General features: G+C 37.0%; 2 protein-coding genes and 1 non-coding gene across 5 annotated transcripts in view; 1 reads left to right on the top strand and 2 right to left on the bottom strand.

The window, feature by feature from the left end:
* Window positions 1-1,751: 1,751 nt before the first annotated feature.
* Window positions 1,752-23,221, bottom strand: sf3b3 (splicing factor 3b, subunit 3). The gene is made up of 27 exons (XM_065283286.1): window positions 23,102-23,221; window positions 22,343-22,463; window positions 22,089-22,244; window positions 21,078-21,248; window positions 20,626-20,798; window positions 19,443-19,584; window positions 18,963-19,075; window positions 18,579-18,716; window positions 17,836-17,939; window positions 15,680-15,845; window positions 15,307-15,402; window positions 15,031-15,103; window positions 11,432-11,583; window positions 10,370-10,525; window positions 10,131-10,286; window positions 9,897-10,040; window positions 9,639-9,761; window positions 9,394-9,548; window positions 8,028-8,202; window positions 6,623-6,828; window positions 6,277-6,433; window positions 5,374-5,499; window positions 4,786-4,998; window positions 3,604-3,702; window positions 2,932-3,075; window positions 2,629-2,733; window positions 1,752-2,517 (listed from the first exon to the last, which is right to left on the bottom strand). Exons 2-27 carry the CDS (start codon window positions 22,410-22,412, stop codon window positions 2,377-2,379), a joined length of 3,654 nt encoding a protein of 1,217 aa, XP_065139358.1. The 5' UTR covers window positions 22,413-22,463; window positions 23,102-23,221; the 3' UTR covers window positions 1,752-2,376.
* Window positions 19,154-19,231, bottom strand: LOC135774050 (small nucleolar RNA SNORD111). Its single transcript, XR_010543621.1, has one exon. It is a non-coding gene; the product is annotated as a small nucleolar RNA SNORD111 (small nucleolar RNA).
* Window positions 23,222-26,890: 3,669 nt separating the features above from the next.
* st3gal2 (ST3 beta-galactoside alpha-2,3-sialyltransferase 2) overlaps window positions 26,891-27,590 on the top strand; it is a 28,759-nt gene continuing 28,059 nt past the window's right edge. For all 3 annotated transcript variants that reach the window (XM_065278962.2, XM_065278963.2, XM_073815758.1), the window contains exon 1: window positions 26,891-27,228. The gene's annotated coding sequence lies outside the window, so the exon portion shown is untranslated. The remainder of the gene's footprint in view (window positions 27,229-27,590) is intronic.

Below are 27,590 nucleotides of genomic sequence, written 5' to 3'. Positions count from 1 at the left end.
TGAATGTCTATAAAAGCATATGCATTTCTATAGTGTGTATATTTGAAATTACAAATATTCTTTTGTTAAAAGTTCAATCTGACTGAAATTGGCACCCAAATCAGAATTTTTTTAAGAATGCAAAAGAGAACAATAGTAACAAAAGTTACTATTTAGTGCCTAAATTTTTTTCCCCAAGACTTAAGGTGCACACGCACATTGGTCCTATCAGATGGTAAAACGTATTAACGCCAGACTAGTGATGTTTAAATGTTAGTCACGTCTTTTTGCTAATTAATACATAATGGGGTTGTTTCCCAGACAGGGCTTAAGCCTAGTCCCGAACCAACTTATATGTTAGTGTTGTCTTGATCAACTTGCTTTGACATATCTTAAAATATATCAGTGCGAGTGTTGTGTCCCAAGATGAACACCAGTAAGGTTTTTTTTTTAATAAATTAAGCTTTTAAAAATGACTTAAATGTCCTAAATTAACTAAGGCCTATAAGATAATCCCTGTCTGGGAAACCACCCCTATGTGGAGGTTTCCCGGACAAGGATTAACTTAAGTCAGGACTAGGCCTTATAACTAGTTTTATCAAACATGCCTTACTAAAAACATAACTTGTGTGCATTTTGAAAAACATAACAAAGGGCACTCATGTATTTTAAGATATGTCAGTGCAAGTTGTTTTCAGTTTGAACAGCTCTAAAAAATTTTTTAGTCAATGGCTAGTCTTCTCCCTGTCCGGGAAACCATCCCTACACGTATTTAAGGAAAACAAGAGGAGCTAGAGAGAAAAAAGTAAATATTAGGGAATAAAAATTATTTCTTTATTGATTCTGTAAACCCTGTCCATATTATATATTTAGCATAGTGCAGGCATTTGATGTAGAGTGAGAACGGTTTGAATATTCCTGATCATCTTAACTTTCACTTTCTTTAACTGCGAATGTGCAGCTAAGGGAAAGAATGGGGAAAATTTTGGGGGGATAACTGACCCCAGGGCCTTTTGAAGTCATAATCTGTCCCTGCATTTAACAAAGCAAAAAAATATTCCCAATTCCCTATTGCATAGGATCACTGCTAAAGAAAACAAAGACAGCCCATACAAGACATTAGCAGGCCATTAATGTCAAAGGCCTTGGGCCTCTAGAATTAGTTAATGCTTGTAAAGCTATTTGCATCTTTTAAATAGTTGGTATAAATAATGTATGACTCAAAATGAATTTAATACAAAACTACACAAAGGTACGATTTAATAAAAAAGGTATTGCTGGCCAAAAGGGAAATTTGCACTGTATATTCTTCACCATCCCACAATGATGATTTTAAACACCGATAAATATTTTCCTCTGTTATGTAACCTGTTTGTTTTAAGACAAAAAAACAGTTCACAAACAAGGGGATACCCATTTCAAAGATTAAATGTGTTGTAAAGGTTATTATTGAATTAGGCTAAGACTCTCATACACTGCACTGAAATGGGCAAGTGTTGTGATCTCACAACTCTTTACAAGCATTAAAGACTACATAAATATTTCATAAGCTGCACTAAGCAATGTCTACATACAATTACATCTGAATGACTTCATTTTATAGCATTAAAGACCAGGCTGACTCATCATCACGAGTGCAACAGATGATCATTATCAAGCCCTCCCCAAAAGGAGAAAAAAAACAAAGAGTTAACACTGGAAACCCGCTTTGCCTGTGTGCTCACTTATTGCAAGACAAACAGCAAGTCTCATGACAAATACGGAAATCCTGGTCAAAGTAAAAGTAAAAAGGTTTATTTACAAAATCCTCTCACACTTCAAGACAAACAGCACATATTTTTCAGTGTTTTAGGACAGGGATTTGATGATTTTAGCCCAAAATACGAAAATTAAAAAAAACACAACTGTGAACACACAAAAAAGTTATTTTTACAATTTCACCTTCTGTTTTTACAATAGGAAACGGCTCTTTTAACCTGGGATGTAGTTGAGATATTAATGATGCAATGTTTAATGCAGACTGTGATTCAAACAATGCATGGATTTAGCTGCAAAGACAGTTTCTAGGTTTGCTTGTGCCACATGTTTATAACAGGTCAATATCACCTTCTGCATAAACATCTCTTTTCAAAATGATTTTCCTGACACAACTTCTAAAAAAAAAGTTGTGTACCAAGTACAGTACCAACAGCAGTTTGTGTCAGTCTAGCACAGACAAGGTCAATGACCACAGGGACTGTGAGAGCTCACATCTGGCCGCAGTTAAGAAAGAAACATTTCGGCTTGCACCAAAATTCTGCTCCTATACTTGCGGTGGGAAAGTTTTTTGGGTCACGGTAACAGAAGCCTGAGAAAACAAAAGGTTTTCTCATGGTGCTCGTTCCAGAAAGAGGGACATTAGAAGGCATAGCGGGTTCGGATGTCCTCCAGTTTTTTAGAGACCTCTGGCGGAGTGCGGTCCAACTCCTCAGCTACACTCTTCTGTTTATGGGGGTCCATAGAGTTAAACTGTTCACACAGGTCTCCATCGATCACATTCTGCAAACATGAATGCAAAAAGAAAACCCCCCATGAAATATATGTTTTGCAAAATAATAATCTTGGTTTTATTAAGAAAACTGCACAAAGCATTGATGTGTTGCTGCTGACCTTTACAGGGAAGTAGTAGGAACGGAAGCTGAGGTGATCTCGACCACACAAAGGAGGAAATTCAGAGCGCATGTGCATCTCTAAGTGCTGGAAGAAGTCATGATCCTAAAGAGACACACAAGATGCACAAATTCATTAAAACAGACAATTAAAGTTTAAATCATAGTCCAAACAACCAACCAAGAGACAGAACAAATAAGAAAAACATCTTTAGTACACCGCAACTATGTTATATTTCATAACTCAAAGTTGCATCATTAACGTTACGAAAGTACTTCTTGTTTGCGCTAGGAGGAACCGTACCTCATGAGAGGTGAAGGGCACCAGTATCCCAATGCCTCCTGATAGCGTGGTATACACCAAAGACTCTGATCCTCCAGGGATAAGCGTGGTCTTCTGAAGGGACAGTATTGTCTCTCCTATGTGATAGTTAATAATCACCTCAGCCTGTGATAGGACAGAAGAAATGTTTAAATATGGATATTTATAAGTCTTGTGTTTCCATTTAGTGTTATAATGATGGCAATGCAAAACAATTAATCAGCAAAATAAGGAAAAAAATAACATATTTGGCAAACTTTTCTCACAGTAATGTGTTTTTACCAACCCAACCATGTCCACCCCGGCTTGCTTACACATGCGTTCGGCATGTCCGTCAAATCTAGACGCAAGTCATTGGTGTGCAAATAGGGACTTTCCCTAGTGTCCACCTAAAAATTTCCTTGCTCCAATTTGTGCATAACGATCGCTGGCGAAAGGACAAGATTTGTTGCTGAGGTTTCAAAAGCAGACTGTGGACTACAGCCAAACATTTTAGGGTGCAGGTCTGGGTGTGTGTGTGTGGGGAAAAACAACCACAACACTAACCAGACAAACAAAAACAGACAAAGAAAAAGTGTCGGGGCACTGAGAACTAAGCAGCTTCGGAGTTGAAACCTGTGGGAGATACAGTATTGAAAGGTCAGTGGAGGTTACCTTCTGTGATGCTCCGTTGAGTAAACCCCTATCCCACAATGCTTTGTTCCCTGTGGGGTCCTCATCAACGTCATCACTAGTGTTGGGGGGCAGGCGCACCTGTAAAACAAATATGCATTTAATTTATTTAGCAACTGGTTGAATATTTCTATGTGCACCTATGATGCATGTGGGTGATTCTCACGAAACCATTGAAACACCACGGCACTAATGATTTTAGCTATAAAATGTGTAATATAGTAATATTAAAAAGCATCAGAATTAACACAATACTGTGTTCTACCTTGCACAATGTGTGATTTCAACATAAGAATTTATAATTTGTCAATTTTATCTCATTTTCTGCTGAAATTCTCATTACCGCAATGTGTCCGGCGGTGTTTGAACATGCGTTTTGTTGTAATTTAATCAAATTAACACAAAAATATTTAGAAAAAAAAATAAATGGATGTTTTGCTAGACTACTTTAGATGACAGAAAAAATATTTACTGAATATTCATGCATAATAATAATGAAGAAAAATTGGAAAATGATGTGTCCATGCCTGATGTTCTCATCCTCCGCAACACTTTTTGAGAACAGTTTAAGCACACATACAGCATTTTTATAAAGTTTGATTTTGAGTGACCAAGCACATGGACCAGTTACTTCAAGATGGCTACCAGGTATGATCATTTTTTTACAGTTAATTTGAAATATTGTCTTGTCAGAATGCTTACACGACATTTTGATTATCATTACCGCAACAGATGCTTATCAAATGTTAATTTAATTAATAGAAGCAGAATACTTTGATTTTAAATGCATGTGCAGAATCTCCAAATTATGTTCTTTCAGGTTTGTCATGTCATTTTGAAAATATGTCAGTGTTGATGTTTTCTGACTGTTGCGGTAATGAGATTTTTTAGGGACTAATTTTTTAAATTATGTTACAAAGTGTTAAATGATAAATAAAAGTGTTTAAATTAATGTTCCCATTTACTCCAGACTTTGTTTTTCAATGTCTGCTGGGAAAAAAAAGTAAATTTAAGCAATTTTTACATTTTCATGCTTGACATTTTTAAAACCAAGTTTTCGTGAGTATCACCCATGTACATTTTTTCCACTTGCTCTTTCATAAACTAGCAAATAAACTGTGGCACATTTGTAGTATTAGTAATCCTAAAAGGGACTACACTCACAACACAGATATTTCCAAACTTATCAGCTGCAGCCATGGTGTCATAATCGAGCAGGCAAGCGGTCGTGACCCAGCGAGGATACGTTTCATCCGCAAAGATGATGAGCTGGTTCTCGTTACGTCTGTAGCGAACCCAAAATAGACTTTCCTGAATATCAGACACAATCACACGCTGTCCAATAGTGTAGATGCCGGTCACCAAGTTAGGTACATGCTGTGAAACCAAGAAAGTGGCAATTAATAAACTGTAACTTAACTTAGTAAACAAGATTGTATATGGTTTACACTTCCCACTCAAAATTATTGTAAACGGAAAAAAGAGAAGGCAATTAAATGGGTCTAGACCAACATGAGGATGAGTAAACAATGATACAATTTTCTTCATTTTTGGGTGACCCATCACTTAAACTAAACCTTGCCACCCCCGCATTAACTGCTACCATGTAATGACATCCAAACATGGTGGTGTGAGCTTCTGTTTCAATCCTTTTATGTGGTTATGCATCAACAAGTGTCATATAACAGCAGTGTGTCACTGACATAATTCATCACAGACTTCCTCTAGACAAGGTCTTATATATCTCCTCACCTTGTTTTCACACTTGCGGAGAAGTTTCTTTTTACCCAGGTCATAGATGCGCAGGAGTTTGCCCACTCCGACCAAAATTCGCCCCTGAAAAGAAGCAATCGCAAGGGGCACGTCTTCTACAGGCGTCTGTCAAACAGAACCCACATAAAGATGCATTCAACTTAATGTTACGAACAAGACACTAAACCACTTGAAAGTTTTAAAATGCTTGTTCTTAATTTAGACTTTTTCTACATTTTACAAGCAATAGTAAACTCATCAAACTATGACAAATGCAATTGTAAAAATTTTTTATTTGTGATTAAAAGCATCCAGTACAAATCAAATGTGTTATATTTTAGCATAGTTTTAAAGTAGTCATCCCTTTGCCTAGATTTTGTAAAATCAAACTCTTAATTTTAAATCAAAATTTTATCAAGCATCTTTTTCTAGAGATCACCCTGGAAAGCTTTTTACACAGCATTGGATGATTTTCCATCTATTATGGGCTCTGCTTGTTCTTTATTATATGGTCCAACTCATCCATTAAAAAAATAAAATTTTCTTTTTAAAGAAATTAATATAATTTTGTCCACCGAAGTACTTTAATAAATTTAAACGTACCTTCAGATTAACAGATTTTTAGGACCATGAGACACATTTCACTCAAATCTAAACAGTACTGTAACTATTTATCTTTACTAATCTTGTATGACTACATATGGCTTTGATATAAAGTAAATTAATCATTTGAAGTATGAACTAATAAAATTTTTGGAGCCCTGCCCAAAGCACCTACCAAAAAGCTGTTTGCTACGCTTAAATGGATTTCTAGGGCACATTTAATGATTTTTGGGAAATTCCAAATTCCTGAGCTCACTGCCAACACATTTAATATTATGCCAACTCATTTCCTGTACTCACCTTGTGCAAAAACTCCAGCTTGTCCCCACCCCCTGCCAGCCGATAAGTGTAAATATATCCACCGCCGACGGAGCGTGGATTTAAAATCATATCTCTGGCTACGCCCACCAACACATACCAGTCATCCCCTCCACTGGAAAAGCGACACACAGCCACACTGCAAAACGAAAGGGGAAGATGAAACCAATGTAATGGCAAGGTGAGAGGACGGTTGTGTAGGATTAAGTGTTACATGAACATTTCCCCATCCTCTTGGGGTTTGTGTAGACCATTCAAGTACATTTCTAGTTAGTATTTATTTATTTACAAAGTGCAAGTGCATGTCTCCTCAGATCTCCATCCCTACCTAAAGGCCGCTTCATTCTGCTCTAGTTGCACCAGGTCCAATGTGTTGCCCTGAATGGGGTTAACCAAACGAACTAGTGAAGCCCACTGTCCAGAACCTGCCTTAGGTGCCCCAAAGATAGCTTCTGGAAGATTCTCGTTCAAGAACGCTGCTGCCATTTCTGCAGCAAGTTCCCTTTCATCTTCCCCTGCGGCCTCCACCATTTCCTACAGATAAGACAGAAGCACTTTAGTTGATGTGTTACAATGTTAGGACACACTTAAGTTGACACCCAAACACAACATGGTAGTCAAAACAATCATTATAAAAGGAAGATTAAAAATTACAATTCTGTTATCAGTCATTATGATACAAAAATATGATCCTGCCTGCATGTGATAACCTAGATAAAGTCATTTTTTTGTGATTTACTTTTCTTTACATAAATCCATCCTTCATAATGCAAAGCACATTTTGTGAAAATATAACCTTGATATCTTTAACATTGGCTGAGCGAGGTCATTTCAAAGATTGAAATCAATGTGAAATCAAACTTTGATCCTACTAATCTCAAAATAGGCTGAAATAAGATGAAAATTGTAATTTTGGGGTATCTTCCACTTTTCAATGAAAGCTTTCCACGATATGTTAAATTTCGGTTTGCTCTTATTTAGACAGCAAAGCACTAGAGGGGCCAGGAACTGATGTTGGGTGATGCGGTTTGGCCCGCAGCCTGCGTTCCAATTTATTGCAAAAGTGTTCAATGTGGTTAAGGTTTGGGCTTTGTGCTGGCCAGTCAACTTTTACACACAATCATTTGCTTTGTGGCAAGAGTTTGGGAAGTGATAATGATCTGGAATCATATAAATCTCTGGAATGTCACTGTATCCTGTAACATTACAACAAATTTTTCATCACTAAAACTGAGAGGCCTAGGCAAACCTGTAATTTTCAAGACAACGTTCACATACTTTTAGCCATGTACAGTATATCAAGAGCTTTTTAAAACAAATAAACTAAGACAACAATCGTTAAACAATGAATTTAGGAATTTAAACACTCATTTTTCAACTCGCATTGTTTATTCTTTCCAGACACGCAGCCAAGCTCGATTGAAATAATGTATGTGACGAGCCACCACAATAACCACAGCATGCACATTTCAACGTACATGTCAGTTTTAGTGCTTGTCAACTTGGAATTACCCTTTAAGCAACAGCAATGATAAAGCAGCTGCAAACTAGCAACGCACGTCTGACAGACAACCGCCGGCATGCTTCGGATTACCACATCAGTAATTGATTTCATTAAGAAAGTGAGTGGATGAATCAGACGGAGATAAGGAGAAAATTCCAAAGGAGTTAAGAGCGGGAAACTAAAGTATCTTGTTTCTTTATGTAGCCTTGTAAAGGTCAGTTTCACTGACCTCTGCCATCTGCTGCTTGCGCTGGGCTTTGGTGGCCTCGGTGTAGGCATTATGGTCTGTTTCGATCAGGATCAAGTTGTTGGTCTCTGGGTGGATGACAAACTTGCGAGCTGTGTACTGCAGTGGGAATGCCACCTGGTTGAAGACAGCACCTAGTTTCTCTAGTGCCAAAATCCTGTTTGGGGGGGAGACGAGAGAGAGGGCAGTGAATACAAAGATTAGACGTTAGTCATTAGGACAGATGTAGAGCCAAAATTTCCTGGGAAAAATTTCTGGCAGTTATTTGTCCTGTTGTAACATGTCATCCCATAACTATTTAGAAACAAAAGTGAAGTCTCTTCCTAGACAGAGGCAACAAGAGCGGATCCCATTACGAAATCCTCCAAATGAAATGTTTTACTGTGAGACTGGGTAACCCCTGTGTGACATGGCTGTATGACTCCGTATGAAAATTACAAACAAAAACTTGCCTCTAGCAAATAAAATTATGTCATCCAGCCAGTAAAATATTCATGAGAAATACTTAAGCCTGCCAGTTGTTACCCACAGTCCACCTTGTATATGGATATGTTTGAACTGAGTTGACAATTGTGAAATATGATCTACAATCACCAAACCACCGGTCAAGTAGGATATTGTAAATATCACAAATTTGGGAAGCACTGTATATAGGAACTGAAACCAAAAACCACAATATGCTTAATCCTACTTTAGTATTCTCACAGTCATATTATTCACACATATTAAAGGGACACTCCAGTTAATTAAAAATATGCTCATTTTCCAGCTCCTCTAGAGTTAAACATTTGATTTCTATCAGTTTGGAATCCATTCAGTTGATCTCTGGGTCTGGCGCTACCACTTTTAGCATAGCTTAGCATAAGCCATTGAATCTTATTAGACCATTAGCATCGCGCAAAAAAATAACCAAAGAGTTTGGATATTTTTCCTATTTAAAACTTGACTCTTCTGTAGTGACATCATGTATTAAGACCAACAAAAAATTAAAAGTTGCGATTTTCTAAGCAGATACAGCTAGGACTATACTCTCATTCTGTTGTAATAATCAAGGACTTTGCGGCTGTAACATGGCTGCAGGAGGTGCAATGATATTACGCAGCAGCCGAAAATAGTCCCCTTAGTATCTTTCAATAGCAGTGGACTATTTTCGGGCCTTGCTTAAAAGTGGTAGCACCAGAACCGCAGATCGGCTGAATGGATTCCAAAATATTTCAAATGCTCAACTTAAGGGGAGCTGGAAAATTAGCATTTAAAAAAAAAAAAAAAAGTGGAGTGTCCCTTTAAGGCACAGACAACAAAATTCACCAAGTTCATATCAGTGTGTGCACAGGATTTATGTGTTTACCTCAGTGTGTTTGTGGAGATGGCAACGATTCCCTCTGGACACTGCTCGGATGCGAAGCCCGAGGCGTATTCCAAGGTTTCGTATGACAGTGGGGTAAGGTGGAAACGAGACTGATATGAATAACTCAGCCAGGAACGACTGGACATTGCCAGAACCTGCAGTGGTTAAATGTCACAAAATAAGCTCAGCAAACCATCATGCAGTGAGAAAATATTTAGTAGGCATGAAGAGCAGGGATGACTCACAGCTTCCTGGCCCTGCATGCGGACTCTGAAAAGCTTGACAGGTCGGGAACCGAGATAACGGGTACGAGTATCAGACAGATCCCCAGTCACTGGGTCCAAAACTGTACGCAGCAACACTCCGTTCTGGAAATTAAAGGTTACACTCAACTAGGAAATTCACTTAATTTAAGACACAAGGTATGGCATATTAACAAGCATATTTTGAGAGGTGTAACAGACACCTAGCATTATTAAAGTGTTTTCAACCTAATTTTCTACCTGAAGGCCAATGTTGAGGTAGAGGAAACCAATAGTGCCCTTTTCTCCCAATTCGTCCTGTTTTTCCACTCCACCCATCTCCACGATACAAAGAGACTCTGGTTGAGCCGGAAGAGCCTGCATGCTCAAAGGCTGAAGACAATCCTGTGAAACAAATACATTAAACACAGCCCTTAATCAAAAGACTGTTACACTAACATTTGATCAAGTCGAAAGGCTAAGTCTGCAGCTTACTGATGGATCCAGGGAGATGATTCGGACGGTATTGTCCACCAACCCAACAGCCAGAAAACGTGAGCGCTGTTCACCAGGTGGCACGTTTGCCAAGCTCATGCATACCACATCTGCAGACATCTCCTTCCTTTCTGTATATTCATTTAGCTGTCCAGACTAAATGGAAAGAAAGCAAAATATAAGTGGGAGAATTTCAACAGAAGACACAAAGATAGAAAAGAAACAAGATGCGAACATACCGGATCCATCTCGAAATAGACAAGCTCTCCTCCAGTCAAAGCAATGACAACCTGCCTCTGATTGACAGCACAGCGGACGATCGTCTTCTTCCCTGGGGTCTTCCATTCATTTACTCTTTTATCTGCACGGATGTGACGGATCCCGTCGGGGTAGACCTATAAACACACAAAAATTCAACAAAACCATGAGGATTCATGAACACAGAGGAACAAATTTTGAGCAATGTTTGTAACCAAACAGTTTGAGCACCACTGACTTTCAATAATATTGGAATAGTATAGGGCTGTGCATAACCTTTTCAAATCATTACAAAAACATGATAATCGAGGTAAAGCGATTTTTGTGCAGAATTCAGTTTTTGTTGTTTCTTTAAGACAATTCTGACTTGCGTGTTGGTCAAGAACTTTAAAGGCAGAGTGCACAATGTTTGAAAGCCAATGTTGATATCTGAAATCACCTAACAAACACGCCCCTTCCCCAATAGAATCTGGACCTTCTTTTGATAGACCCGTCCCGCACATACACAGCCCCGGCAAGGATATCGGTTAGTAGACACGCCCCTTACTGCTGATTGGCTACAAGTGTGTTTTGGCAGTCAGCCCGACTCGCTTTTCCAAAGCGTTTTTCAAACATTGCACAAATGCACTCCACCTTTAACTCTTTTCCCGCCAGAGACAAGTTATCTGAGTTTTTACGGCAATCCAAATTTCCACTATTAATACACTTGGTGGCGCTCTTATAAAACACTGAAGCATCCACTGATCCAAAAACAGTAAAAACTCTGTTTTGATCATCTCTCTGAATCTGATCTCTAAAAAAGTTAGTTTTTTTTTTTTTGAAGAAACCTACTCACATTTGAGAAGTGACTAAAGTTTATTCTAATAAATATTGTATGTTTATATAATTAAACTTTTTGTGAAGATCTAAAAATTCAGGCGGGAAAGAGTTAAAAACTCAATTACTCCAATAGGGAGGGTTTGTTTACAACAGTAAACCATGAGAGAGTCTAAATGGGCTCAAGTTTCCGGGAATGAGATGTGGGTCAGAGAGATGTCGCTTACTTGCACAAGTGCATCCTCCCCCAGTAGTGAGCAGGACAGTGTGGGTGTTGTGCCCAGAAAACCAGAATCTGTCACTTCTTCCACGGTTTCTCCGATAGACAGTACCAAGGTGGCGTTAACGAAGGACACAATGATGTAAGCGTCAAACTCATCTGTAAAAAGAAAATCCACGCTGATCATGCATTTATTTAGTTGGAAAGGTTTGCCATATAAGGGTTAATTTCTAACCAGAAAGGCAAGCCAACAATGGAAGATGACAAATTATTAACCAAGTAATTTGGTTTAATCATTGGTTCAACTGTATGTGGGCAGGGATGCATTGCATCAAAAGATCATATGTATTCATTTTTGAGAGCAAAATGGATGGTAAACTATAACCTCAAGTAATCAAGCGTTTATTAACAAAGACATCTCCTACAAGACTGCGGAGTCAAAATGAAACTGATCCCCTTGAGACACTCGTGTGTGTAAACCACACGTATAAATTCTGCAGAACTCAAAAAGTACACCTGGGACAAAAATCGGAGGGCAAATCACATGACTTCTAAGAAATATCTGCCAGAAAATAACAGTATCTGGTTGTACAGCTTGTTCTAGAGTACATGCCAAGCATGATGTTGCACATAGAGCAAGTGAAAGCATGCTACAAGATTCTGACTTTTAAGCTTTAAGGGTGATTAGATTAAGGGTGTGTACTTTCACATGCATGCAAATGCTCTGTTAAAACACTTTAAAACAATAAAAAGCAAATGTTACACTTACATCTACATATATAGAGCCTTAAACAGACTATCAACTTGCATCATCTTTTTCCTTCCTGTTGAGAAGGAAGTGACTGACATAGCAAGAGGCCTAATCGACTAAATGTTTTCTCCCAAAAAAGGTCAGCACTGATGCAGATCTCTTTATTTAGTGGAGCGGTAAGTTGTTAAAAGCATCTGGTACTATTATACTCACTGACTTGTGAGTTAGTGGTAGACCGATATATTAGCCTACACTGTAAAACCCAACAAGCTTAGAGTAGGCAAACATTTTGTTTAAAGTTATTACATTAACATTTCTAAGTAAACCAACTTTTCATATCAAACATTTTAAGTAAAGAATACTTAAAAAATGTATGTTAACCCAAACTTAAGAGTTTACGTTTAATTTTATTTAATACTTAAGTACACTATACATAAACCTACTGTCTATCGTAAGGACTGTTTAAAATATATTTTTGTATACTGTACCTAAAACGTATTTTTACCATTTACTTTTTGTTCACAAGTCACAGAAACAAATTACGTGACTCATGAAAAGTAAGACTAGCGAAAGTGTGATGAGACTGAGCTCAGTTATTGTTTATATGATAAAGCAACACATATCCGAGCTACAGCCTAAGCACAGGCACTACACCTCTAAACAATGGGAAGCACAAAAATAGCAAACTCTTCTAAATCTCCAACATAAATGAATGTTTAAAACTATTGAGTTTTTTTCTTTACTGAAAACCACATAAAATATCACTTAATTTCTCATATTGCAGGCTCATGCAAAGCATGCTGGGAACTGGAAAGCCTCCTCAACCAATCATGTTTATTAAACTTTAAAACTGAAGTAAATTTGCAGAGCCCAACTCTTTCTTAGCTTACCTGGCAAATTAACAAAATATTTGTAATTGCAGTGATTGTTACAATGAGGCTGTGATATTGAAATGACTCCGTTTGAAAGCAATAAATAAAAAATTTGAGTTAGCAAAGTGACTCTTTGACTCATTTAAGTTTGTGGAACTTAAAATGGTGAACGCTTTGAAAACACATACAAATTTTAAGATAAATAAACCTTCACAGGTTTGAGTTCAGTTCACTTATTTTAAATGATTATGTTGTACTGTTCGGATTTACAGTGATTAGGAGTTTAATTTTCAGCATTGGCTGATAAATCTTTACATTTAATTGCCATTAACCCATTACCAGAGTGATGCCTAAATGATCGAATATACCCAATTCATACCTAAATCTCATGATTAAGTAAACACATTTACTTAAAGGAACAGTATGTAGGATTGTGGCCAAAACTGGTACTGCAATCACAAAACTTGTGGCTAAAACTGGTACTGCAATTACACAACTGGTGGCCAATACACAACATGACAACATAAACATCAGTTGAGGGCTCCAACTCCACTTTTTAAATGAAAATATCCTGGCCGGACCGCTGTTGTCAGTGATGCAAGTATTTGAAATGAAAATGATTTCTTAATGTCTGGTGACATATCAGGCCCATTCTATGATTAATTGATATACATTTCTTACATACTGTTCCTTTAAATATGTATTTACCAATACATATTGATATTGTGAATTGAATATTGCTTTTATTATCTATTGCCATTTATTACTTGACCTTAAGAAACATGCAAAAACGCTTATATAACACTATGTTGAGCAGCGGATGCGCACTTGCGTGCACGGTCAAGCACAAGCAAAGGGGAGAGAGAGAGAGAGATGGCAGCAAGATTGACAGATGACAGAGGAAAAAGCACTCAAAGCGGTCTAACAAAAAGCTTATCTTTAATAAACGTTTTTTTTTCTCGCTTAATAAGCGTGTTTGTCCTTGTAGGACTTTACTGGTTCTAGGAAGTTTTTATTACATACTGCTGACGCTCTTCGCCATTCTATGAAATGAGATAAAGAGCTAAAGTCTCTCGTTCTCCATGCTTGTGCATTTAGTAGAAAAAAAACGATCACCGCCGTATCTTTCTCATACGCTGCATGGTGCTCAGGATGTCTTGTTGTGCTATATGTTATCGCGTCTTTCTCTGACACTTTAAAATACTTTTTACCAACATGTTTGCTGCATTTCCACATCTCTCAGTCTGCACTGGTTAATTTGATTGCAACATCAAAGATCTCATTGTTTGGTCAAATGTATTTGGCCTTTTCACTTGTTCGGCCGAACACTGAAAATCTTTTTTTTCCCAAACATTCAGTGTATCCCTAAAGAAAAATATTCATATTTTACACTTTATAAACTATATTGACTAGCTTCTGGTAACGATGCCATCTTGGACACGATTCACAAGAGTCACTACGCAATGTACCTATGGCAAACAACGCTCACTACGGCAAAACTCTCATGAATCGCATGAGTCCAAGATGGCATCATTATCGGAAGCTAGTTGTTATAGTTTATAAAGTTTGAAATATTATATATTTTTCTTACAAAATCACATCGATTACCTGCATAAGACCTTTTTTAACCCCCTGGATCCATGAGAATTACTTCTGTAAAGGATACATGCACTTTTTTCGGGTTTAAGTCAGAAGTTGTTCCCCGATCCCCGTTTTATATCATTATAAAGCTAGGAAAAGCAAGGACATTTACTAAAATAACTCCAAATGTGTTAATCTGAAAGATGATGGACGTGTATATTGGATTGCTTGAGGGCGAGTAAATCTTAATTTTGGGTACATTTTTATATTTAGCTGGAGTATTGCTTTAACAGCATAAATAAGCAATATATTTTGAGCCATACTATTACTAATATTATAATGATGAATATCACATTATTCTGGACAAATCGCCCACCCCTGACGTGAGTGGATCATATTTACCTTCCACATGTCTCCTGACAGTCCACACAGCATTGGGGTTACCGGGCAGTTCAGAAACTGCCATTTCTGAGACCTGGAGAAAACATGCAAACTCTTAACACATTTGAACAAAAATAACATAATGGAAATCCCTTGAAGAAAATGTGTGAAGCCAAAGTGTAAACCACGCATGTCACACAGTACTTTGCTTGGATACAGTAGGTGTCAAATTTCCATCATGCAGTTATGGTGTTAAGGTGTTGATGTCACACAAATACCACCATGAGCTAAACAAACCTCAAGTCCATGTCTCAGAACTCTGAGTGTAGATCTGGGTCCCCGGCCACACGCCACATATAGCTGCGGAGTGTCTTCATTTGCCAAATCGGCAATCTGCAAAAAAAAAAAAAATCCTATTAGTTTATTGGCACAAGCGAACACATCTTCGTATCATTACAGGAAACTGAATCACTTTCCATTTATAGAAGTTTTGTTCACCGTTACTCATATCAGCAAGCAAGTTTGCACGGTCATCTAAACAGTGATATCCGTTTCCATGCCAACTTGTTACTATTTTCCCATTAGTAATTTCCTGGTTGGCAGTAAGCGCCCAGGCATCTAAGAATTCATTAACTTCAGCTCACTGATGGCAAGAAAAACATTCACACACCTGGCAAGACATTATGGGAGAAAGATTTTCTTGCTCATCTACCAGCACCAGGTTCTTTAGTGGTCGGGGCTGGAAGAAAAATGTGTCCCCTTCCTCCAGAGGCATGGCCGAGGAAAACTCAGGTTCTTCATCGTCATCACCCAAATGGGCAATCTGATACAGGTAGCTAACAAAAACAACAGGTTTAAGATTTACAGAACGGTGTAATACAAATGTGAACAACAGTGCATGCCAGGAGGCAATGCTTTTAGTAAAAAGTCTCAGGTTAAACAGAACTTGAAAGAAGGATGATAACATTCAGACCACATAGGTTTCAAGCAAATGAAACTACAGCGCCATTTATTAATAAAAAAAGCATTAAACAAATACTACAAAAACAACTGGAATCCAAAAAAAACAAAATGTCTGGATTAGAGTTGGCTCTGCAAACTGCATTGATCCATTTTAATGATGCACAGAAATTTCTTTAAACACAAAGGAAGATATTTTGAGGGATGTTTGTAACCAAACAGTTAATGATGTCCTATTCACAAGTATACTACTGATAAACCGGTAGAGATTTTGGACTAGGACTGGGCAGTATGACGGTATATTCTGTTACCATGAAATAACATGTCAGACGTAACAGATTTTTCTATTTTGTGGCATGTAAATAAGTGGGCCTGGCTAACTCTGTACTCCCACATGTTAGACTAAGTGTGACAGAAAAACATTCATTTGTTATGAGTCAAATGTTTTATGAGCTGTGTGTGTCATTTCATAATAAGCGCCAGTGAATCTCGCTCTCTTTCTCTCTGTGCTCATGCAGCAGCAGTCGCTCGCTTGAGGTATCTTAGGGCACACGCAAGCGGCTGCGTCGCCAAATTAAGAAAGCTCTTCTCGCACACGATGCTAATAGTTGTAAAGTTTTCTGAACTCTATGCAAGCTAAGAAAAAACTTGCGTTTATATTAGTGACACGTGCGCTGCTGGAGCAATGTAGTTTGACGTGCCAGCCCATTTGTTTATAGTACAAACATCTTTATTAGAAAGACGAGAAAGAGACGCAAAGGTTAAGGTCTAATAGAAAGTAAAGGGAAATCAAGACCTCAAAACAGACTTCATGGTCATCACATCATAGCATCTCTCATATACTGGTATTTACATATACAGGTATTTTTTCTCATATACAGGTATTTGCAGAATATGCTACGTTTGTACACATATTTAGGCAACACAGTTTTAAAACAAGTGATTTTAAGCCATTTAAACACAAACAGCAGTGCTGTTGCAAAATAATTAATGCGCATGCTGTTACTGTGTAAGAGGAGTGTGCAAGCGGTGCATCCACTGCTCATTAAGCTTGAGAGTATTTTTGCCGCTTTATTGGCCCTAAATACACATATGCATCAAAATTCCTCAAACACAGCCCCTTAGGTTTGAAGAGAAAGAAAACGCATGTGTAACAGTATATTGGATCTAGACTTTGGTCTTAAAGGGGAAGTTACATAATTTTGCATGTTAATCAAACAGCATTAATTCTCTAATTTTAATAAGATATTTATATTATTATTTATTATCCTAATTTTATCACTGACTGTTTATCTTTAGTAAGCTTGAGTTTTGTTTGTTTTTGTCTTTTTTATGCTTGTATACATTTGCGAGAATTAGGAAAAATCTTTGGCATTAAAAAATGTAATAACAAAAAACCTTAATAAAAGAAAAAGAAAACTCTACTGTGCTACATCGTTATCATGATATAAAATGAATCCTATCATGATATAAGATTTTTGTCATACCACCCACCCCTAGACAGAACTTTCATTTTTGGGGTAAACTATCCCTTTATGTTAATGAATCAAAGTAAAAAAAAACAACTTTTTTGAAAGTAAAAACGAAATTGGATGTAACTAAAATGATATTAAATATTATTTAGTATGCAAAAGAATTATTTAACAGCTGTTTATCTAAATAATGTAAATTCCTAGCGAACGATGGCCGAAATTTCTGTGCATCACTTACGCATTTGCGTCTTATTTCTGCAGTCTATAAAAATATGGCAGATTTATTGATGAATTAATTTGTACGGTCAATCGTAAAACAGCTCATTTTCAGATGTTGTTTTCTGGTGTGTTTTGCCAAATCAATAAAAATGTCATAACTGACAGCATTACTTACTGGTTTCCAAACTCTGATGCAACAAATAAGAAGCCAGTTTTCAAAACACACATGGCTGTGGCCACCGGGATGGTATCAAAATACTTCATCCTGATCTCTGTCACCTAAAAGATGTAAGAACAAACCAGTATTTAGTCTTGTCCTATTAAATAATGACAAGTATTTATCAACACAAAAGCAAATGTTAGCTTGTGCAGGTTTTATGCTTAACACAAATTATTGTTTGTATTACAGGACTTCCTCTACAAAACATTGATGAATCAGGTTTTACAAAACTTTGGCACCTTTTTACTTGCTTTTAAGTAAATTTATTTGTCTACTGTAAAGAGATGAAAAGTTCTGTCTGAGTTTGTAAGATCGAAAGTCAGACTTTCAGACAGCATTGTTGTGTCCCAGTTAGGAAGCTGGAAATTCCAACTAATTCAAATGGACCGCAGCAAAGTAAACAAATGTGCTCAAAAACCTCTAGACATCCATTAAAGGGACAGTTCACCCAAAAAATGAAAACGTGATGGTAACCAGACAGTTGAAACCGGTTCCATAGTAAAAAATACAGAAGTCAATGTTTACCGTTAACTGTATGCTTACCATCATTTATCAAAATTATTACTTTGTGTTTAACAGAATAAAGAAACAATCTCATAGAGGTTTAAACAACATGAAGATGAGTAAAAATGATAGAAATTCATTTTTGGGTGGACTATCCCTAACTTATTAAAGAGGCTGACACCAAATGCTTTTACCATTTCTTCATCAGTTTCCAGGGTAACCTTAAAGATGTCCCCCTGCTCTGTCTGGGCCAGGAAGAAAAACATGGACTTGGTCTTGTGGGTGGCCGAGCAGACAAAGATCATCCCTCGCTCAGGATCATCTAGGTCATTCTGAAGCATTGGGAAAAAAGAAACATCTGCATTTAATTTGTTTTAATAACAAACAACTGAAAACTGAAACATGCCCTTTGCCCCAGATATAACCACTCTAAGTCAATGTGTCACAAATTTGAGATCAGAAGTATTTTATGTATCTTCAGATAGAGTCAGAGAAGAGACATGAAAATCTCATCATATCAAATCCAACTGTGACAGTCCTGTTTAAGAAAGATATCTAGAAGACTAAAACACACTTACCCTCCTACGTGGTATTGGACAACGGATGTCTGGTTGGTCTCCAAAGTTTTTGTAGGTGATATAGTTCTCTGAACAAATCAGCACACCGCTGGGTCCATCAGAGCCACCAGGAACTACAACACATAGAGGATCAGATTAACACAAATTTAGCTAGATGTCTCTTAAAACAACAGTGCATAAAGCAGTTTTCTTAGCATAAAGATCAGAAATCACAAAACTTTCTTCACCAACAAGTCAGAGAAGAGACATGATATTCATCATTTCTGCTAAAGAATCAGGTAAAATTACATTATTTTAAGTCAGGCAAAAAAATTAAAAACTGAGTAAAGGATGGGAGCATAATCTCAATCTTCACCACAATAAGGCTGACACAATAGTTAAAACAAATAAGATCTGCCAAAGGTGCTGCAAAGCAAGCACATCAACTGAATTTCATGAACCCCGTATGAACATCTATTCCCATTATTGATGAGTGAGCACCTGTAATGAGAAAGTTGCCGTGTTCCTCCAGTGCCTCGCTGTACTTGCGAACCACATGGTTAAGCCCCAAATCCAGCTCATAGAAGGTCAAAGTCTGCTGTGTGTTGGCTGCAGCCTCTCCGGTGGGATCATTATCCGCCTCCTGCGAACCATCATTTGGAATAAATCACTTAAAGAAATTCTGAGGCTAAGGGGGAGTGGATGGTAAAAGATTGACACTTTTTTAGGGCTGCAAAATGATTAAATCCTGACTAATCAGTTGCAGAATAACTTTGTGTTTACATTGTGTGTGTGTGTGTGTGTGTGTGTGTGTGTGTGTGTGTGTGTGTGTGTGTGTGTGTGTGTGTGTGTGAGAGAGTACTGTCAAATAATTTTGTATATATAAACACACACAGATGCAAGTATATAAGAAATATTTACATGTGTATATTACATTTTTATATTTATATACAATTTTATATAATTATAAATGTAATTTTAAAATAGATTTTTTTTCTTAAAATTTTACATCCGTGTATGTGTGTGTATTTATATATACATTATACACACATATATGATGTAAACAAAAAACCTTTATTCTGCAAACGCAGGGTTTCCTGCAGCACTTTTCAGTTCGGGTGGCCCGCCTAAGCTGGGAAACCCTACCGCCTTACCTAGGTCGTTAAAAAAAAAAACCGCTGCAAAAAAAAGGCCGTCAAGTGCATCTCAGAGACGCATGCCACGCGCCCAAAATTAGATAAAGGCTTGGTCCATCATGTCTGGAGGATAGCTAATTCATAAAACACGTGTCTGTGAGAACTGTAAGTGGACTTATGTTTTGGTATTATTTAGGCCTGTTATTGTATTAGTCAATAGTTCTTGCAAATTTAAAGTTAGCTGGTGATTTTGTTGTTTGAGCAACCTGCTTGCTAGGTTTCATGTGCCTGTTGATTAGATACAGTTGTTGAGCGCTCTGCTCACGTTATTTATGTGCATTATTTACATCCTACAGTAGTTACACTCCTTTAAGATAATGTAATTAATAGTGCAAAATAATCTGTTTTTACAATTTGTGCGCTATCTATCATCGTTCGCCAAACGTTTAACAACATCCGCTTTAGTTTGTGTTTATTAACCCTTTAGTTTCACTTCATCACTAGTTAGTGAACGGGTGCAGGTGAAAATTCTCATGCAAGATTCTGACCTCATAGTCCATTTCTAGGCAGGCAAACATAGGGTTCTCGAAGCCGACATCCACTCCAACCACATGGTAGACAAGGGTATTGGCTTTGTGTGCCTCCAGAGGGGAGGAGATGGTAAGTCGGGCAGCTGCATCTCTGTTCAGAATATATACCAACTTTTGCTTTTCTATTGCACCTAAAACAATGTGGAAAAACAATTAAACTGTGAGAATACATAATTAAATATGACCCTGTACCTGTGAAATCCATGCTAAACTCTCAAATCTAATTTTAGAGAGTCAAAGTTTGATTTCATTCTTATTTTAATCTCTGACATTAACCTGTTTCAGTCAATATAACAAGCAATTTTTTAATGGAAAAAGAACTACTACATCCTTTGGGTCTTTAAGTTAGTGTCACCCAATAGGAACAGAAAGGAGATAGACAACACTAAATAAAGCCATGGTAGTTTTACCTATCATAACAGCTCTGCCCTTAGGGTCCACAGCAATAAACTGTCCTGGCACAATGCGCCTGCAACCACTTTTGCCAAACGTCTCCTGGTGGATCTTCTCAAACATGTTCTTGGAGGGGTGATACTCCAAGATTATAATACGTCCAGAATCACTCCCAACCACAACATAGTCTAAGAGTTACAGATGAGAAAAGAGATCAATATGTTTACAAATGTCTTTATATAAAAACAGCAGATCATCCAGTTTTGATTAGGGATGCACCGAAATGAAAATTCTTGGCCGAAACCGAAAATGAGGAAACCAAGGCCGAAAAACCGAAACACTGAAATAAATTATTATGCCAATTATTAGTACAAATGCATTTATGGCTATCACTGTATACTAACTTTACTAGGGGTGTGTAACAGATCACAAAACTCACGGTTCAGATCACATTACAGTTTTTAAGGCACGGACCAGATTATTTTTCAGATCAGCAAAAAGGGGGTGGGGAAAATCTAATAACAAATAAAGAAATTACAAACATTTATAAAAAAGAACAAAGCTGCACATTAATAAGGGCTAACATTAGTATTAGGTACAGAAATCGAATTAAATGAGTCATAACACTGTCTTTATTATATAAATTAAATATATTATTATTTTTAGAGCTATTCGTCTCTTTGTTAGACTTAAGTAGGTTAATTGAGGTTACTGTCTCTTTAAATAAGCAGAGACTGGTTTATGACTCGTGTGTGCACTATTGAGGGCACTTAAACGCGCGCGCGCACAGAGAACGAAGGCGAATCCCAAACAGCGCAGCATAAAAACGTTACGTTGTTTTTCATTGCTTTATTCAGCACATGTATGTTAATGGACTATACAGTATGAGACACATTTGCGGCGCGACTCTCTCTAAAGTTTACACATCAAGAGTTCTGATCTTTGAAGTGCGTACTCACTGTGTTTTCGGTGGCCGAATATTCGGTGCATCCCTAGTTTTGATTAAATTATGACATGAAGCCATTTACCTTTAGTTCCACCAGTCAGCCTGAAGGCCATGAGGGATCGGATGACACCAAACACCTCCATAGTAAGTAGCGTGTGAACCTTGCCTGTGTTGGCATCAGGGCGTAACATCTCCAGAATCTTCCCACGAGAAACAACAATCTCCTGCTGCTTGGTTCCTACGGATGGAGCAACAAATTACATGCTTAATTCTGACTAGTAAAAAAGAGATAGAAGACGCAGAAGAGATTGGTTCTATAGATTCACTCCACCATACCAGAGAAGTTGCCATGGATAGCATGGGCGATGCCAGTCGCCCGCTGCAGGGTCAGATTGTACAGAAACATGGCTGCTGTCACTGGACCTTCAGCCTCAGGACAAGAGAGCTAAAACAGCACCTGTGATCACATATTAAAGAGTTAATTTACTACTAACACAATGTATCCACACACGAAATAAACAGGAAGTCCCCGAGTTTCCTATAATTATCTGAAAATATTTCAAACTTTAAAGGTTTAATCGTATGAATTGTACATTTATTTTGCATAAACACCACAGAAACGTTAAGACTAATTTCTATTAATTACTGCTCAAACAAATAATGCCGAGGTGCAAAATATAAGTGTTATAACACTTTAAATACAAAATGTTCATTTATGCAAAGTATTTTAAGTAAACACATCACCAGACCTCTCTCAGGGAAACAAAGTTTACGTCTAAGCACCTCAAAACTACAAAATAACAAAAGCTCATTCTCTTAATCGTTTAAAAATTGCAAGAATAAAACAATCTACATCGAAACTTAACATGTAATTTCACTTTAGTGTAATAATACACTATATAAGCAGGAAATATACATTATCTATTGCTACCAGCAATTGTATTTGCAACGGTTAGCCAGTCGGCCATTCATCAATAGCCGGTTGGCTAATAAACTTTATAGCTCGAACAAAGGCCAAAACTTAAATTCCTGAATAAAGATTTATATGAGACAAAATAGTATGGGTTACTCGGGTAATGTATAAAACTTATTTACCGAAATAGCAACCAGGATGTTGTAGATTTCAATCAGATGAGAAACTTTTAGATTTCATTGGCCTGGTCGCTCGTTATTTCCAAACGGCGCTTAAACGACAGAGGGCCTCTCAGTACTGTGTCGCACATCAGGACTGGTCTAATAGATGCCTGAGTGAAAATATCTACAAAAACGCGGCTGTAAATTCGCCTGCATAGATTGACATCTGATTGTTGTAAAGTTTGGTTGGAAGAAGGAAAGTATAGTGTAAAATGTACAACAAACTTTGTGTAAAAATGTATTTGACTTCACGTAGGTATAAACTCATTATTTACCTCCCCGCTGTTAAATGAAAAAAAAAATGTTTTAACAACGTTGGGAATACAATAATAATTCCCTATGATAATACTATAGTAAACCGTGTGCCCGTAATATTTCTCATGGTTCGATTGTGTTCACAATGTAGCCCCTTGTGCATGTTGTACCAAGGGTTTCCCCCTATGGTTTCCCCCTCCAGTAAAAAAAAACACTCATGTTTTGGTAGCTTGCCAGTTGGCGTCCCCACTGTAGTTTACAGGCAAATTCATAAGGGTATTAAAATAAAATGATGCAATATTTTTCTGTCATTTAAAACCGTGTGCATTGTGAATATTTATATAACTTAAACGGTCTTAATTTGAAACCTAAATGTTACACTCTTTGTATAGAGCTATTTTTGTGAATATTGGCACTGTGGTTGTGGAAATCCCAAAAAAATAACCACCTACTTTTAAAGCAAAAATGTTTCATTTTTTTCCATTACAACATAGATGACAGCCAACAGCACTATTTATATCAGAACTTACACTCAAACCGTTGTTAAGTAACAATATTTAGAGAGATTCGAAACATCCTGTCATGCGTAATCAAACAATGTGTGACTGAATTAGAAAAGATGTTTCCTTTTTAGACTATACTATACGGTAACATATTTTATATTTAAATATCCTGTCATCATGGGTAATCAAACACTGTGTGACTGAATTAACAAGATGTTTCCTTTTTAGACTTTACTATATACGGTAACATATTTTATATTTAAATATCCACCCCTCACCATCATCATCAGTGGGAAGATTTCTTAATATAGATTTCGGAGAAACGACCAAAGAGAAATTAGCACTTTAATCTAATGGAGAAACGAAAAGCATGAAGGCTGCGTCCTTCAGAGGTCGAATTTGTAGGCTGCACACGTCATAAATACTTATTTCTGAATATTAACCATTATAAAGTTTACTATTTAGTTAATTGTAAATTATTGTAATATGCCGATGACTTGCGAATGTTATGCTGAGTAACTGAAATTAAAGAGTACACTGTAAAAAAAATCCGTAGAAATTACAATGTTATTGCAGCTGGGTTGCCGGTAATTTACCGTAGATTTAAATGTATGTTATTTACTGGCAAGAGTTTGTTCAAAGTTAAATAATTTTAAAATATTAACAAGTCTTTATCTTTACAGAATAAAACTATACAATAACAGCCTCATGCAAAGCATTCTGGGAAACAGAAATCATCATCAACCTTTTTCTGTTTTTTGCTTCAGATTTTGTTTCCCAGAATGTTTTGCTTGATGCTGTTTTTTTAGTTTTACTCTGTAAAGACAAAGACTTGTAAATGTTTAATGTTCATTTCACTTTGAACAAAATGTTGCCAGTAAATAACATAAATTTAAATCTACGGTAAATTACCGGCAACCCAGCTGCAATTTCTACGGATTTTTTTTACAGTGTAACTAAACCCCAAACCAACTTTTTTTAGTTAATGATCTGTAAGAATGATGCTTTATTAGTGCTGTTCATTGATTTTAGTAAGTTTTTTGACATTTGGATATAAAGTGTTTCAATACTACAATATATGGTGTAAAAACGTCTAAGTGCTGCCCTCTTGAGGTTGAACGGTGGCTACTGCAGTTGAATTTTCCTATTAGATGTTGGGTCCAAGAAATGACTCGTGACATAAGCAGGTTCAAGCTCACCACGCCCTTGTTACGATCTCACGATCTCACCTCGTCCCCTCTATCTCCGTTGGGATCTGCCCACTTTTCTTGCATTTTTCAAATATTGCAGTGGGTGGAGTCAGGCTCTGACCAGGGGTTTATGCTGCGTTCCAGGCAACCGGTAACCCGTAACTCACGAGTTCAAAACCACGACTCACGACTCTGAACTGGGAGTACATCGATCTAGTACGAGTTCACGGGTGGGAAGTCACGGGTTTGACTGCCGTTCCAGTGCACTTTCACCGGTAGAAGGTTGTAAAAACACGAGTTAAAGGCTGCCTGGAACGCATAGGGTCGTGAGTCGTGGTTTTGAAGTCGTAACTCACGGGTTTAAAAGCCTGCCTGGAACGCAGCATTTGTTACGCTTTAACCATGCTTGATGACGTATGCAGTCTGCATATGCGACCTCCGGAGGATGCAGCCTTCAGTTTGAAAAACGGCCACAACAACCCCACTAATGCCAAGTTTTCGCAACCATCTTGGTAATGTTGAAACGTTTCCAATAGGTGGCGGAATTGCATTAGAAACTTTTAACAGCACATTGAAAATTCATTGTAGCACAAAATGTCACGTATTTAAACTATGTTGGAGAATAAAGCAAAAAAAAAAAAAAAAAAACTCCACAAGTACATCAAGATCATTAGAAGTTAATTTGTCTTTAATAGGTTGTGCAAATTTTAAAACATTTTATTACCGCCATTTATAATATAACAACATATGGAATATTTATTTCTATTTAGAATGAATTGCCAAAATATGAAGATACTTATTTATTAAGAACAGTGTGATTTCAATGTAGTTGTTCTCCATGCCGCATCCGTATCATATTTTTTATTGCAATAATAACAAATATATGAAACAACAAAAAAGTAACAAAAAATCGTGGTTCAATAATTTAAATAAGATATAATACATAAATAATATAAAAAGCACATCGAATTTAGGTGGAGATCACATTAAGATCCTAAGCAAAAAATAAAATAAATGAAAGGGAAGAAAAAATAGGGAGGCCATAAAATAAGATTACAAGCATATTAAAGTAGAATATTAAACATGTCACAAATTTCAGTAGTTTAATAGCTTTCTCATTGACAGACATTAAAATTGTATCCAAGTATAAGTTCAATTCATGTTAAAGTGGGGTTTACTTTTTGTACATTTACATTTATGGAAACTTTCCGGTGAACAAAGCTTGCATTTATTTAATTCTTGTCATTAACGGAAAATCCAAGAAGAATGTTTTTATAAATTAAAGAAACATTGAAAATAATATTTTGGACAATTTATAATTCAACATCACTCCAGAAACTTTACAAAGGAAGCAAGATATGTTTCAATGTATTTTCGACAAGTGCTTACAGGAAAAATCTGTGGATTATTTTATAAAATATTTCTTTAACTTTTTTTGTCAAAAAAAATAAAAAAAAATATTCCAAGATATTATTCCAATAAGAAATAGTGGAAGGTATTGAAGTGATGTAGCAGGCTGCTGTGAATACCATCAGTTCCAAATGCATTATGGGAAATGTAGTATAAAACGGCGCAAGACATAAGCGTATACCCTTACATCATGTCCCTTTAATTTCTTAAAATGTTGTCTATAAACCTACCCAAGAAAAAGATATATTTTGGATAGTTGCTTAATTACTTGAAAAATAAAGAAGCGCGTATAGCAGAAGCGCGGTTTTGACGATTAATCTGTAAATGACTACATATCCCGGTATAAAAAGCAATGAGAGAATGCGGGGTGAGGGGTGTTTGATTCGGGGGGCTGCCGAGCTTCGGCACAATATTCTGTTCGCACACAGAGAACATGCAGCATTGTGAAAATCACATTGTTGCACAATATCCAAGGGCTTAGAGACGAAAAATAACGGAGCGAATAATCTGCACATCGTCATCGGCGTACTATAGCCTACGTTAGGATCCTAGAAGCGATCACCGAGAATCCATGTAAATGACCATATTTAAGCAGAATACTGTTCATTTACTGCAACTGTCTGCAGAAATTGACATTCAATTATGAAGGTGAAATGGTTGTCGTTATTTATAAAAGTCGCATTGCCCGACTTCTAAGATTAAAAGAAGACGAATGGTTATGCTTCGCAAGGTAAGATCATCACAACATGCATGCCTTTTATGTCCATAATGTAAAATAACCTGTTGTGGTCAGTGCTTATACGTTTATAACCCGTTCAATGTTTTTTTAATGCATAAAAGTCCCATACTCTGTAGCTAGTGTGCTCGCTGACCCACATGCATAGTACTGTAGGGACCCATGGCTTGGCCCTTTGTGTCCAAGCTCATCTCATTTATGTGAGGGTCTCATTTCACCCCAACCCACATTTACCGATCTGCCAGCGTTGCTTAGATACAGGATATAAGGAAGGGTAGTAAAAGATTTCCTTGGGGTTAACGTAACGGGGTAACCAAATCAAGTCTTTGCCCGCCTGGTCTTTATTAAGTCCGTTC

Source organism: Paramisgurnus dabryanus, chromosome 9, assembly GCF_030506205.2.
Source record: "Paramisgurnus dabryanus chromosome 9, PD_genome_1.1, whole genome shotgun sequence".
NCBI lineage: Eukaryota > Metazoa > Chordata > Actinopteri > Cypriniformes > Cobitidae > Paramisgurnus > Paramisgurnus dabryanus.
The sequence above is the reverse complement of the archived record's forward strand: the minus strand, read 5'-3'. Positions and strand labels throughout refer to the sequence as shown.